This window comes from Vulpes lagopus, chromosome 3, assembly GCF_018345385.1.
Source record: "Vulpes lagopus strain Blue_001 chromosome 3, ASM1834538v1, whole genome shotgun sequence".
Classification (NCBI taxonomy): domain Eukaryota; kingdom Metazoa; phylum Chordata; class Mammalia; order Carnivora; family Canidae; genus Vulpes; species Vulpes lagopus.
Genome location: NC_054826.1, coordinates 21,192,337 through 21,207,501, shown reverse-complemented (window position 1 = coordinate 21,207,501; position 15,165 = coordinate 21,192,337). Strand labels below are relative to the sequence as shown.

At 39.6% G+C, this 15,165-nt stretch overlaps 1 protein-coding gene across 10 annotated transcripts in view; it reads right to left on the bottom strand.

Moving 5' to 3' along the window:
• Positions 1-15,165, bottom strand: part of GHR (growth hormone receptor) — a 271,673-nt gene that overhangs the window by 138,417 nt on the left and 118,091 nt on the right. For 8 of the 10 annotated variants that reach the window (XM_041747921.1, XM_041747926.1, XM_041747922.1 and 5 more), the window contains one exon: positions 4,922-5,002. In XM_041747921.1, coding sequence (XP_041603855.1) covers positions 4,922-4,991 — 70 coding nt within the window. In that variant the 5' untranslated portion in view covers positions 4,992-5,002. Of the gene's footprint in view, positions 1-4,921; positions 5,003-5,086; positions 5,108-15,165 lie in introns of those variants that run through there. The other 2 variants (XM_041747920.1, XM_041747925.1) reach the window with 2 other exon arrangements.

Sequence of the window (15,165 nt, the reverse complement as noted above, 5' to 3'; positions counted from 1 at the left end):
CACATGTAATTGGACTCTAAGTACTGGTGGTTCTGTCTCTGCAACATCTTTGTGATCCCTCTATTTTTTTTTTTTAACCAAAATCATCGCATTTATATCATCTGTCTCCTGACCTTCCTCTTCCATCATCTTCCTCTACATTTATCTCTCTCAAATTCACTTTCATCCTATGACCAGTAAGATTTCCAAAGTGAAAACCTAACAGCATTATCACCCTGTTTAAAACTCTTTAATAACCTAAGGGGATCACAGTTAAATGTTGTGTACTTGTCTGTCTTCTTTTCTGCAAACCATGGACTCTTTAAAAGTGGGAAGAAAAAAAAAATAAAAGTGGGAACATAAATGTAAAATTCATCCTTGAATCCATAAAAGTGCTCAATAAAAATGTGATGAAAGACTGTTTTATGCCATCATCCACAAAGATGTGTGCTCATATCCTCCACTGGCCCCACTCCAAAAGACAAGGCCAGGGGCATGTCAAGTTGGCCTCCTACGCCCTGCTGAACTCTAGCATCGAAGCGGGTGTGATACCGTGAGGACCGAGTGATGCAGGGTTGCTGATGTACATGCACTCAGGCTGTGGCATGAGATAGACTGAAAGATTTCTTCTTGCTCTTGGTAACAGTAAAGACAGCAGCAATCTGAAGCTCGCTGGTGATTTTTTTTTTTACTCTCAGTGTGAATGGGAACTGTTCCTTCTCGAAAACATTTAATAGGCACACCATTTACTGGTTTACCAACTCCAACCATGACTCTAATACTTGCTTGATATGTATCTGGCAACCTCTCAGGGCTCTGTGGAGCCTCACTGTAACGGAGAGGGGCTTATTAAAAAAATACAATGTTCCTTCCACTACATCATTATTTCCTATTTGCTAGCAATGAGAACAGCGGGGTCTTCTTTTTTCCCCATATTAGTGCTGTATTGGTTTGCACAGGTTTATAAAAAACGTTCAAAAGTATAAAAAAAGGTTTATAAAAAACGTTCAAAAGTATAAAAAAAGTATAAAAGTATAAAAAGAACATTATTTTGAGGATCCTGATTTGTTTAGGGCATGGCATCTTACTCTTAGTGTAAATTTTTACCTTGACTGATATGGAATGATGTAGTACCTTTTAATCTCTGGAGTGATAAAATACTAATTATGTGCTTTGCCTGCAAGCCATGCCATACACACACACACACACAATAGCCATTACACATCAATATTATATATGCTATCTATAAATATTACACACACACACAATGTTCCATAATTAGCACTTATGCTTGGCCTACAACTTTGAAAAGAACTATGACTTGCTGGATAAGTCTATGCTTCTCTCTCTTCTCATCCTCTCTAAACACTCTCTTCACTCTCCAAGGCCCAGCAAGACCTGCCTTTTCCACAAAGTTCTGACCATCTCTAGGCTCTTCTACAATTTAACTCAAATCTACTGACCTAAGTTTATTTCCAAAGTGAATAATTACAGATATAGTGTTCAGGTACGACATACTCTGGCCAAATGAATCCTATGCCTTCTACAAAGTAGTGCTCAAAAGATATCTATCAAGCACTAAATGTGTAAAACAGAAGCACTCCTTGCCCAATACAGTACCTGTACGTAGTATAAACTCAGTAACTGAATGAACTGTTCTCTAATTACACCTCCTAACTCTACCTCCAAACTTCTGTTTGTGTTGTTCCTCGAGTACCTCAGATCTTTCTGTAGTCACCTCCTGCTCTTCTCAGCCTTTTTAAGTCTTTTTTTTTTTTTTTCCTTTTTAAGTCTTAATCCAGTTATTCTAGCTCCTGCTGAAATAACACTGATCTCCTTCATGAAGTTCCCTCTAATTCACTACAGCAAGAGCTGACCCTCCTCACTTTGCTCCTCCCAAACAGTGTATTTCGGGCCACTGTTTTGATGGTTAATCAACACTGCCTCACATGGTAATTCTTTGTGCAGATTCCTGATCTCCTAGCTCAAGATAAATTCCTTGAGGGAAGAAGCACTATATTCCTCACAGCCCTATGCTGAATCTTTGAAAACAGAAAGCTCTAAGAAAAAAGAAAATCTGTACATTGAATGAACTATTCCAGTCCACCTTGATTTATTTTCTTTCGGAGCATCTTGACAATTTATATTCATTACACAATTGAGACCTTAAAGGTATACAGGTTCTCACTCATTTCTAGAAGTTCCTCACGTCTCAACCCGACTAAACTTCTTCAGGGCAGGGACTTGTATGCTCCCATGTTAGGCTGGTGAGGTCAAAGAGGATGCTTAGTTGTGGGCCGACTAAAATAGCAGAGATCTGACCTGATTTGTAATAGACACTCCTTTGGAGAGTATTTAGAGCCATCAATTTTTTAGGCACATATCTCACTAATATCATCATCCCAGGAGCAGCAGGTCTGATGCAACCAGTTGACAGTTTAACCCTGTGAAGCCCTCTGAAAATAAGGCACCGCTGGTCATTCTCAGTTTTGGAGTAAGGAGTTCTCCCAGAGACTATGTCACTGGTCTTGAGGAGCAGGTGCAGGGACTAACATTAAGGATGAAGGACAAAGACAGAGCACCGATTACAACACTTGAGCTAACACAATGGTGCACTGTTTGCTGTTCCGTTTTCATTACATTTCCCATAAGGCAATTAGATGTAATGAAAAATCCTCTCAGGGCCAGTATATTTCTAACTGCTCATCTGCCCAAGCAAGAAAAACCCTGCTCAAGGCTTCAAGTGCCAACTTTCCCCAGGCATGCAAATCTGTCATCCTTTACCAGCTCCTGGGAGACTCGACTCTAGGTAACACTTTCCAGATCCCTTACTCAGCAGTGTCACATCTTTCCCTGACCAAACTGAATTCAAATGAATGGGTGGTACAACTACAGGAGTGTTTTGTTTGTTTGCTTTTATAAATCCTTACACTATATATTTTTAGTCTGCCTTATACAATGGGAGAGAACAGAAAAAAACTGGCTACAGTCCGGACCTGGCAGAAAAAGAACCGCATGGCCCTGAATGTCATCTGAGATTCAAGCTACGTTATGTCAAGTGATCACTTTGGCAGGACTCACCAGATAAATGGCCAGAACTGGTAAACACGCTAACATGCATACACGGTCATGTTCAAACATGTTCATCTACACCTTCTTATGGAAACATCATGCTCATCCTTAATAATCCCAGGCCATATTAAGGTAGAACTCTGGAGCAGCCACATATTCCAAAAGAATTTTGGTTTGCCCACTAACTTAAAAAAAAGGAGGAGAAGGAAATTTTTTCTTTTGCTAATTACGTGTGTAAGTACTGGTAGGCTACATGATTTGTTTACTGTAAGCCACTGCATTTTCTTATCTCTACTACCCCAAACAGACCAAGCAAACAAAAAAATGATCAAAAAGCAAACATAAAACCAGCTAATGGTGTTGTTCTCTCCACTCTCCTTACGAAGTTAAAGGTTTATGTCAAAGCTAAAATGTCAAAACAGCTGAAATAGATGCTCTCTGCAGACTCTCTAGGTCTAAATGTAACTTGAGCTCTCGTCTTTCAGCTGGGGATACATTTTTAATTTTCTTTAAAGATTTCCTTTGCCATACTTTTCATTTCACAGGTTTTTTAAATTCCTCAAGCCTTGCCCAGTGGAGTGAAAGCCACCTTAATGAAGAAAGTAGAGATTAAACCACCATAACTTTCGAACAGCCAAGGATCTCAGCTGTAATTCTTTGGCTCAGAACCAGGATCTAAAACCAGCCATGGGAAAAGCTGCTGAAACGGAGCCTGCAATTCTCTCCATGTTTGACTTGCATAATGTTGACACTGTAACACCAGAGAGACCCAAAAATATTTCAAACAATTATGACTTCTTTTCTATAAATATTTTTAAAATTGCTTTAAAAGATAAAATAACATATTTTAAGCTTCTCACTCTCTCTCTCTCTTTTTTTTACTCTGGTTGCCCTCAGCAGCTCACTACTATGGATTTATTTTTGGCTCAAAGGTCAGGGAGGACATCTTAAGGCACTACCTCTGATGTTAAACTGTGTTTTCCAACATGAGTTGTCCAGTGAGTAGGGGAATCAGCAACTCTTAAAGCAACAACTGAATGCAGTGTCACAGCACAGGAGAAATAGATTGTTTATTTCTTATGCTGGTGCAAAAAAACAAAACAAAACAAAACAAAACAAAACAAAAAGTACTCAAGACAATATAAAAAAAAATTCTCCCATGCCTTTATAAGCACAGTTTGCTTTCTGGACAGAAAAAGCCTTCTTTCTCACTCCCTTTCATTACTCTTTCTTGTTCCAGTTATTTCTGCCACAAGACATACATTTGAATGTACTGAGACTTCTCCATGGTGAAGAGGGCATAAAAATGGAAGGAGAATTATAGAGATGGCCAAGGAACTCATGAGCTCTGAGTACATTATTCAACTATTTTCAGTTGTGTCTTCCTTCAAACCTAAGCAAACGGCAATTGCCCAAAGCATGAGAGGTGAAATTTATTTGAAACCTGCAATTTCTGCTCTCAGAGAATATGATTCAGAGACCTTAATTCTGAGCTCTGGAAATCGGGGATGATATCCATAGTCACGGATGAGCAGAGTGATCAGTAGGTTAATAACTAACCTTCCAGCGCAATTTCAGTCCCTCTCCCAGGACCAAGAGACCTGGCTTGCCTTCAGTATAAATGCCCTCAGCATGATTTGCAGCATTTATTTTTGATATGCAAACATCAGATGCCAAAACTGTATTCCTCCTCAAACATCCACAGAAAACTCCTCCTGGCTTATGATTTTAAAGCTAAGATAAGTTTCCCATTTGCAGCTACTTAAAACTTACCTCTTTTAATTAAATCATCCAAAGAATTTACATTTAACAAATAAAGTTCAGTGTTATTTCAAAATACTGGGGGTGGGAATGCGAAAGCAGAACTCACCTTCACTCCCAGAAAAAGCACTGCCTGAGCCTGCCACTGCCAAGGTCAACAGCAGCTGCCAGAGATCCATACCTGTAGGACCTGCAATCACATACAAAAGAGAATAAGATAAAGCCAACTAAAAGCAGACCATCATCACTGCATACTGTTTAAAAATTGGTTAACCCATCAATGAATTGACATGCGTGTCAGTTCTTAAAGAAGTCCTAGTAAGTTTTTCATCCCCCCAGAGTCTCAGATTGTTGTACTTTTCATGAAGGCAAACAGTAGGTTTGTAATAAATTCTACTTGGTGCTTCATGGTGTGCTTGCCTCAGGAAATAACACAGACACTAGAGATTTTCACACCCTGGACGACAGCCCTAGAAGCACCTCAGCACAAAGGACCCCCACACACTGCTTCAATACTAGGGCCGGTGTGGTTTCACTTTAACTCGATCTGGAAATAGAAAAACTTGTCAGCAGTATCACCATGCATAGGGCCTTGAGCTGGACAGGCCATAAAAGGAAAAACACAACAACCCACTTGTAATAGTAAAACTTCTCCAGTGTGTTTCCAGTGAATAGAAGAACTCAACTAATACTCAGAAGACTGTGCTAATGAGCTATCATGAGGAGGTTTAGCTAGAAGACAGCAGGAAGGAGACAGTGAGACACAAAAGACAGCAAAACATCTGTGCTCTCTAGGTGGCCTCCCTAGGATACCTGGTGTCCTGGGTTTTCTGTTTTAGGTGGAATGTGGTCTCTGAAAGGCCCAGGAACATGAGCAGCCCAGACTCAAAGAAAGGTCAGTTCACAGCCTTGCAAGCTCTTTGGGATCCCAAGTGTGGCCACACCTAGACCCCTTCAGTTTTATGAATAGGGGAGCAGATCATGCCTCAGCCAGCACACACCTTTACCTGGAGGAAATAAGCTTCTTTGGAATCAATAAACCAGGTGTACACTTCTAGGATCTCTGAAGAGACAAGTTTAGGCTGGCTTAAAATGAACTCCGCACACTATCCTTTGGAGAGCTGACAACTAATGGTAACTCCTTTAAAGCTTTGCTGTAATATTTCCATAAAACTATATTACTTCTGCATCACTCAGGCACAGCTCCACCAGGGCCTCCCTCTGGCCTCATTTTCACTATTGTACGTTCTTGACAATAATGAAATAGCCCTTCTTGTTACACCTAATCAGGCTGAAATGATGAGCAAGAACGTTCATTCTCATGGGTAACGGAATGAATGGTGCAGTCCCTGGTGGTGGCCGTGACATTCTGACTAGGTATAAAATGTGATGTTTCATACTTTCACTTCTAGATGGTGGAGGGCCCATCATGTCTTTCTTCAGTCCATATGATTTTCTGTTCTTAAAAAAGTCTCAGCATACACATCTCCACGTAAACTGAGTATCTTCCTGTGTCTGAATAGCCACGTATACGTTGAATGCATAAAGAACCCCCTCAAACACTGCCTCCTGGAGTCACTGACAGAGTGGAGTGTGATACCGCACATAAACACACTTGGCCAATGACGAGAGTTCACACAAATGTGAGTTGCAGTTACTAAAAGTCCTAACCGGGAAGGCTCCAGGCTAATGGCTTTGCATCATCCTCATCTACTTTGCAAATGTGAACCAGTGAGCATCTCTCCTTAGATCCTTTACTAACAGGTGAATAGGCTATGTAATCTGAGCTTGGGGCTTCCAGCAGAAATACGTGAAAAGGCTAAAAATAAATATCTTAAAGGCTGAAAATGCCATCCCATTGTTAACTGGATATTTCCTTTTAAATTTTATTTTTAAAGTAGGAAAAGCAATGAGGAACTGGGCTCTATATATAGTGTTAGTTTTACCAGCAATCCCCCAAGGCATTTAGTGTCAGGTAAAGAAATCTCCCTTGTACTTGCTTTCTGGATATCAAGGTGTAACAGAATTCTAATTTCTTAGGCAGGGTTTTTTCATCCCACCTGAATAGAAGGATAGAGGTTAGCATTTCTCAGAAGGCTGCTTTCTCTGGTTTGGAAGTTGCCTCTTCAAATATTTCAAAGATACTGGGCAGATGCCAGAAACAAGGAATTTTGCTTCAGATGAATAGTAGTTGACTCCCTCTCATCCTCGAACTTTTGAAAGTTGCTACCTGCAAATGAACTTTGCCTCTTCCAAATTAGCACAATATATCTCCATAGGACGTGTTCTCTTTCATAAAATGAAACAACAAATCAGAATCCCAAAGCAAAATCAACCAGAATCAATCCGTTTGTACACTCCTACAGCAGAAAAGGAGGTATTTAAAACTGTCATTCTCCCAAATAGGAGACAAGAACCCTTCACTGCACTGAGAACATTGCCCAGGGCCCCAACTCTAGCTCCAGGTAGGGGGCAGAGAGGAGGATGCAGAGGTGTAGCTGGATGCAGGAAGAGCTAACCGCTGCGTTCAAGACTAAGGCTCTCCTTCCACTGTTGCTGGCTTTGTGGGGCTGACTGTGAAAGCAGTCCCCTAGTGAACTGTCCCCAGGGCCAGTACACAGCTGGGCGGATGGACATTCTGTTCGATTTGCCTGGAAGCCACCCCCTTCAGTTTTGCAGAACTCCATATGGCAGCTTCTAGATAAGAGGATCCTTCTTCGTTAGGTTCAGCTGGGAGAAAGCATCCCTAGAGAGGACAAAGTGCCAATGCACAAAGTGTGAAACTTTAATGCAGTCTGTCAGTGATGTGCCAGATGTGAGCAGGAGAGAGTCCCATTATTCCCTTTCCCCAACATAAGTCTCTATGTAGACGCGGGTACCGTCCAGTGGAATCTACCAAATGTACCTTAGCCTACTGGGTTTTTAAGTTTGCAATATTTTTCTAGGGAAAATACCTCTCTAAATTTTTACGGATATTTATGCATTCTTTGGCTATAGCCTCATGGCAAGATTTTCCTTTAGGGTGGGGCAGTGGTTGGGTGGGGGAGACAAGCTTCTATTCTTGCTTAATGGAACTCACACCATTTCCACTTTCAAAGCCTAAGGCACTTTGCCTGCCCTCCTCCCATCTCCTCACACCCCTCCCCCCCAACTTCCTCAAGGGAGAGCCAGCTGAAAAGCAGTATAATCCAGCTGGTGTGAGTTTTAGTTCTATAAACTGCCCAGCAGAGGAGACTCTAAATTACAGTTAGGCCTGGGATATACAGACTTTTATTCCTTGGCTATAAAACAGTACATAAACACATAAGAGATGGAGATTAAACATAATATTTTTTTTCCAACATGTTATAACCAATTCCAGGCCAAGAAAGGAATTAGTTCAATTCTCTTTATTTTAAAATTAGCATGGATGTATTGAACTCCTAGAATCGTGCAGAGCACAATGGAGAATACGAAAGCAATCAAAATCATGGTTCTTTACCTCAAGATTTAGGCAGGATAGGCAAATGATATTGGGGGAAAAACGAAGCATACCTAAAAATGAAAGAAAGACCAGAGTGGGGAAAAAATCAGTCACTGAGGGGCTTAAAATTAGAACAAATGACAGAAGATTGTGATAGGTAAGGAATAGTGAGGGGGGTGAACTTGCATTATGGGTAAAAGCTCAGATGGTACAAACGTCCTGGGTATGGCTCTGGGTCTGATTAGTGGAGGACAGTAGGAGGTGAGATAGAGAACAGAGTTCAAAATTATGAATAAAAGGGAATAAAACTGAATAGATAAGGGAGGACTAGATCGAAACAGCAGTTCAACTCATATATTTTTAAAAAGATTGATTGATTGATTGATTGATTGATTGATTGATTTAGCATGAGCAGGGCGGGGGGTGGGGGGGTGGGGGGTGGGTTGGTGGAGTAAGAAGGAGAGAAATCCCCAAGCAGACTCCCCACTGAGTGAAGAGCCAGCAGAGGGGATGGGGGCTCTCTCCCATGAGCCTGAGATCATGACCTGTGCCAAAATCAAGAGTCAGATGCTCAACCCACTGCACCACCCCGATACCTCAGAAGTTCAATTCATATTAATCAGAAAGTCACTGGAAGATTTGGGATTGGTAAGCATGTGCAAGTGGAGTTTTCTTAGGATAAATCTGCCCCTCATACTTTCTTAACTTGGCATCACTGAGAAATACTAACAAGATTTGGTGGTGACTGGATACAGGAGATGATAAAGAAAACAGATCTATCACAAATGAATGAGTATATAGTGTATGTGTGGATGAAAGATAGTGCTATTGATAGAAATCAGGATTTGGGGATCTGAGTTTGTTCAGGAATGAGAAGATCACATGACTGTCTTGGGATATTTGGTATTAAAGTGATATAATAGTGATTCAAACACTTGTAGAAGTGTAAGAAATGTCTGGTGGGAAGTTGAAGGTAGGAGACCAAGGAGACAGAGAGAGAGAGAGACAGAGAGAGAGAGGTCATTATTAGATTTCAGAGATATTTGCATGGAGATGATGAGTACCAGATGAATTTAATGTGAAGACTAGGCTATTTCATGAAGAACCCCCACATCAACCTTATTAGAAGTAATATTATAAAGCATATTAAGCCATATAGGGGAAAATGTGCTCCTATCTGGTTTGTAATTTGGCAGAGACAAAAGGAACAACCACTCAAAGCTACCCTCTGATTTGTATCAAGTATTTAAAAGGAAAGCGGTCAAGGGCACCCCTAGAAGAATGGTGTCAGCATATTAGCATATAGTTAGAATTATATGATAGATGTAGGAACTTGTAGTCCTGTTAAGGCAAAATACCAACATGGTAGCTGAATTGATAGAAATAATATTTCCCCAATATTTTGTTTTATTGGATCTAGCTATCTTGATACCAAAAAAGTAAGAACTGATTTAAAAAATACACACAGAACCAGAATTGTTTATATTGCAAAACCAAGACTCTAGTTAGATAACTTAATAAATGTGTACTTTCTGATGCAGGTGATCATTAGTAATGAATTATTGCAAAACTGAATCTAGTTGATTTCCTGGTGAAGCTGTTCTAAAAACTCAACATCAAAAATGGCTACTCCAAAAGGGTATTTGAAATGATCCACTCTAGTTAGTACCAGGAATTTATTTGACTAATTTGCATTTGTTCATGTTATTACCTACTTTTTATGGTGCTGGTCATTTGAAAATTGGTCAGATCTGAACTGTCTTAGGTCAATTTCTTTCTTTCCCATTAGTGAGAGAGAAAAAGTTCACAGACATTACTGGCATATGTACTTTTGCTGAGATTTTTCTCTTCTCAGGATCCAGTGGGGAATAAAGGATGGGAAATTATTTTAAATGTGTAATGTATGAGGAAAAAAAGGCTTGTGGGAGTAATATATATATTAAGTGCCCTTTTTCAGTAAAACATTAAAAGTATAGATCATATGCACCTGCGCTGACCAATTCAGTCACCATCAATCCCCAGTGGCCACTGAGCACTGGAAATGTGGCTAATGCAACTGAGGAATTAAATAAACTAAATTTTTATGTAGTTTTAATTACATACTTTAAGTAAGCATTTAAGCATATTTGAAATAGGTTGTGATGTGAATCTAGTTTCTCAGCTGTAGATTTTATTAAACCTAAATAAAGATCAAGTATATCTGATGCAAATTTAGCATCCAAATTAAGACGTGCTGTTAGTGTAAAACATACATGGATTTTGAAGGCTTGGTACAAAAAAGGCATCCAAAATATTTCAACAAGGTCTATGTTTACTACATGTTAAACTCATATTTTGGGTTGCTGGGTTAAATAAACATATTACTGAAAACTACCAATCCCGGTTTCTTTTTATTTTTTTAAATGTGACCAGCTGAAAAATTAAAATTACATATGTGGCTTGCATTATATTTTATACTTCTCTTTGGCACACTGATATATATATATATATATATATATATATATATATATATATATATATATATATAATGGTTTGTCTGTACTCGCATTCAGAAACATTAAACTGTTACAGTGGGCATGTATGTTTTTGTAACAGAAACAATAATAAAAATTTTTATATTTCTAATGACATATAAAATCCTTACAGTTACATTTTAAGAGGTCATCCCAAATGAAGAATGATGGGAACTAAAGATTTACTGAAGAATTAGTCATGATTATATCTGCAGGTGTTTTTTTTTTAGGGTAGCCAGTATGCCTATGTTTACCTTTAGAAAAGTGACAATTCACACTCTATCTCTCTTTGAGTCATAGACAGTGGTGTACTGATAAGTGTGTAATTGTCTTTCTGGAATTAAAAAGAGAGAGGGAGAAGTTCCACGATTGGTGGGGCTTACCAGTCTCTGTGGTGTGAAAACCTCCACCATGTCTGATTCGAAGTTACCACGTCACTGCACCTGAAGTCACTGAACATGGGTTCACAAGCTAGTACAAACTGGACCCAACACACCATCAGCTGGGGAAGTGAACGATGCTATCTAGGCTCCATGTAGGTAACAGGTACAAAGATTAAGCCATCTGCTGACATTCATACACAATGTAAGAGACAGTGAGTGCTAGTGCATGAACCCTGGATACTCCATTTCATTTGATGCCATCTGTTCTGCTGTTAGCTAATCATATTTAGTTAATGATCATTGGTAGATATTTTTCCAAGTCTTTAGAATTAACATCAGCCTCTACCATAAATACCATCCTTGATCTTCATTTATGGAGAGAGTGCGCTTGGGTTAAGAGCATGTGTTCTGGAGTCAGAGAGAGCTTGCTTCAAATCCTAGCTTTACCACACCTGTTGACTTTTCTCTAATATATAAATGATAATATTACTACCTTTCTCACAGGGAAATCAGGAGGAGATTAAATAAGATGATTTATTTAAAACATTTAGCATGTCCTCTGTGTGTATCCAATAAATAAGTTATTAGATTCTTTCTGATACCAGTAATAAATAGACTATGTTTTATAATGTTTCCATGGGATAGATGGGGAGTAGAGCCCTCATTTATATATCATGAAATGGAAGCCTAGGGAGGTGAAGGCGATTAGTGTTCCTGGGTAGCCACAACATATATGACTCCCTTCTTCAATCATGCACTTACATAAAGGCGCAAGGGAAAGGAGAATCATCATAATGTGATGTGTGCATCTCCTAGGATAAGGCAGGAACGCTGCTCATGTTTGCTTAGGTGTACAGGCAAATGTGCACCTTCTAACGGAGGCCCAATTATGGGAAATAATCTAGAGGCTGATTTCATCCATAATCATGATCTCATCTGCTGTAAGAAAAGGCTATGCTGTTGTTACTGGGTCCAGATCATTTGTTTTGTGAATCATGGATTTCTACAGCTGAAAATTGGGTAGATGAATTCCAGTGATAAAACACTTAGCTTCAAAGTAGGACTCTCTCTGTGAGAATACAAAAGGCAGCTGGGTTATAGGAACTTTGGTCTTTACCTCTTCCTTTCTGGAGAAATGAGAAAATGCAGGCCTTTTCAGCACGAAATGCTTCATGCTGTTCCTAGTTTGGTATGCATGGGATTCTGCTATAAGTGGACTTTCTCTGCATATGGGCATTCTGTGTGAGTTCAGTATGACTCAGTGGCACTTTGCAATACCTCACTGTAACAATCATCCTTGTGGATGGCCGCTAGCCTCACCCAGTTTGATTCACATGGTGCATCCACTGATTTACAATGCAGGAGTGACTCTCACACAAAAGAGAAATCAATTGCATGGGTGCTTATTTGAACACCATATTCCTTTTTACATCATATTTTATATCTCTGCACCTACCAAATCATTTTTTTTCCAAAACAGAACTTGCAAAAGCAAACCTCTTACTGAATTTCTGCTGATTCTCTTTTCACAAGCGGCTCTCTTTTAAATTTTTTTTTTTTTTTTTTTTTTTACTGTGATAGATAATATAGAACAGGGGGAATGTGCTTTAAACAAAGTTGAAGAAAAAAAATAAAGTTGAAGATGGAGTTTTTTTCAGACTCTCAGATGAAAATTGGCTTTGTTTTACTGAATTTAATAGGAAATAAATAAGCTATTGAAGATATGATCTCACAGAATGAAGTCTTCAAACACAAACATTATTATTTTGATGAGATTATAATCTGACAATGAGTAGTACAGCAACTCACAGTGTACTAAAAGGAGTTACTAGCAGCCTCAGGTAACTAACATACAGAGCAAAAACTGGGAGAAACTCTTCTTTCCTTTTATCAAGTCCCAAATGAACTTGTTCTTTTAAGGTAAACAAGTTGAGAAACCAAGAGTGAGGCAATGTGATCCTCTGGACAAAGCATTTCTAGAGAAGGAGTCAGCAGTCCCATGCCTGGTGCCAGCCCAACATTGCCTGATGTGGTAACTTGGGCGGTCACTCAATCGCCATAGGCCTCAGTTCTCCTGTCTGCACACCATCCCACGATTTTGTGATAAGCCAAATCCCATGCTGTGCGATGTAATGAAAGCTGCCATTCATCGAGGACTAATCCTGCCCCATGTTGCCAGGCTCCTTGTCCTTCTCTTCTTCTAGCTGTGAGCAGCTGGGGACAGTAGATGTGCTTCACTTGCTCACTGTATCCCCAACAACTACCCTGGGGCCTGACACAGAGTAGATGCCTATTCTAAAATCTGCCTAATGAAGAAGTTGACCAGGAGCCACATTATTTCACTCAACTTTTACAAAGAATCTGTGAAAGACAGCCTCATTTTAAAACTGAGAAAATAAAAAAACAGAGTTCCTCAGTTTAGAGGAACTCTGAGAGGCTGAGTCCCCCAGACAATTAGCACCATGTTCAAGGTCTCCAATGCCTGCCTGCCTTCTCCTTCCTGTGCTTCTTCATAAATGTGAAACAAGGCTGACTAAGCACATGGGCAGGGTACCAGCGAGGCAGGAAAAGCTATAGATGGTAAGAAAAAGAGCATAAAGTTTGGATTTGAATTATGGACGGAGGCAGACACCACAGCATTTTCAGTGCTCTGGGCCTGTCAAGGACAGTAATAATTCATAAAAGCTGACATAGCAGTTTCTTTAGGAGTATTACTCAAGGGATATAATATTCATCTCTAGGCCTTAGAATCTCCAAGAGCACCTGGTCTACTTTTGGGTACATTACTTAACAGCTATAAAGTGTGCTCTTTCCATGACATGGGGGCACCCCCCTCCCACCTCCTCTAAGCCTATACATATAAATAGAAAGAAGTCTAGTTGGCCAGACTGACTGGCTGCCAGATAGATGGCAGACATAAGGCAGATCAATGTCATGTCTCAACTCCAGGAAGTTTGTAATATACCACTTCACTTTTCGAGATCATGGGAGGTGTAATTGTTTGGACTTGGACCATTCATGGTTCACAGCTTTCATAGAAAATGCCCTCTAGAACAGTGCTATGTCACAGAAATATAATGTGAGACCCAAATGCTGGCCACATATGTATTTTTAAATTTCCTAGTAACTACATTAAAAAATACATAAAATGTATTTTAATAATATACCTTAGTTAACCCAATACAGCCCAAATATTATCATTTCATCATACAGTTAATACGAAAAGTACTGAGATATTTTACACTCCTTTTTTTTTCATATGGAATCTTTGAACCTAGTGTATTTCACACAGCACATCACAATTGGTATTAGCCAGATTTCAAGTGATTCATAGTCACATGCGGCTAAGTGGCAACCACATGGAAGTGTGCAGCTCTGGGATGCTGAGAGATTGTGCGTGTCCATGTGGCCAGCTCCCTGGCTAGGGCGGAATATGTCTGCACTTATTATTGCTCATGAACAATAGGTCAAGCTGCTGAAAAGGAATCTTTAAACAGTCATTTTTTCAAGGTCTAATAGTTTCTTAAAGTCCTGGAAAGAAATAGTCTTCCTACTGATGCAAGAGGCAGGATGCTCCAGATCTCCCTAAAATTTGTTTTGCCTATGATTACTGAGCCCTGAAATCTATACACAGTTAAATCATAAACCTTTTTTGGGGGCACAAAGCTGGCACAGAGCACCAGATCTGTCATGAGGTATGAGATTTAAGCAAATCATTTCTCACCCTCAGCCTCAGCTTCCTTATCTCCAAAACAGAATGTCTGGAGCATATCAATAGTTCTCAGCCTTCACTGCAAATCAGAAACATGTGGGAAACTTAAAAAATGACCTGGTTTTACCATAGATAAATTAGAATCTCTGTGGTAGGGCTTGAGTATTAATTTGTTATGTGATTCTAAAGTGCAGCTAGGGCTGAGAATCACTGACCTAGTACAAACCAAATGTGCTACAATTTTTTCAGTTTGTGAAAACAGTGCACCTATATTCCAGGAAG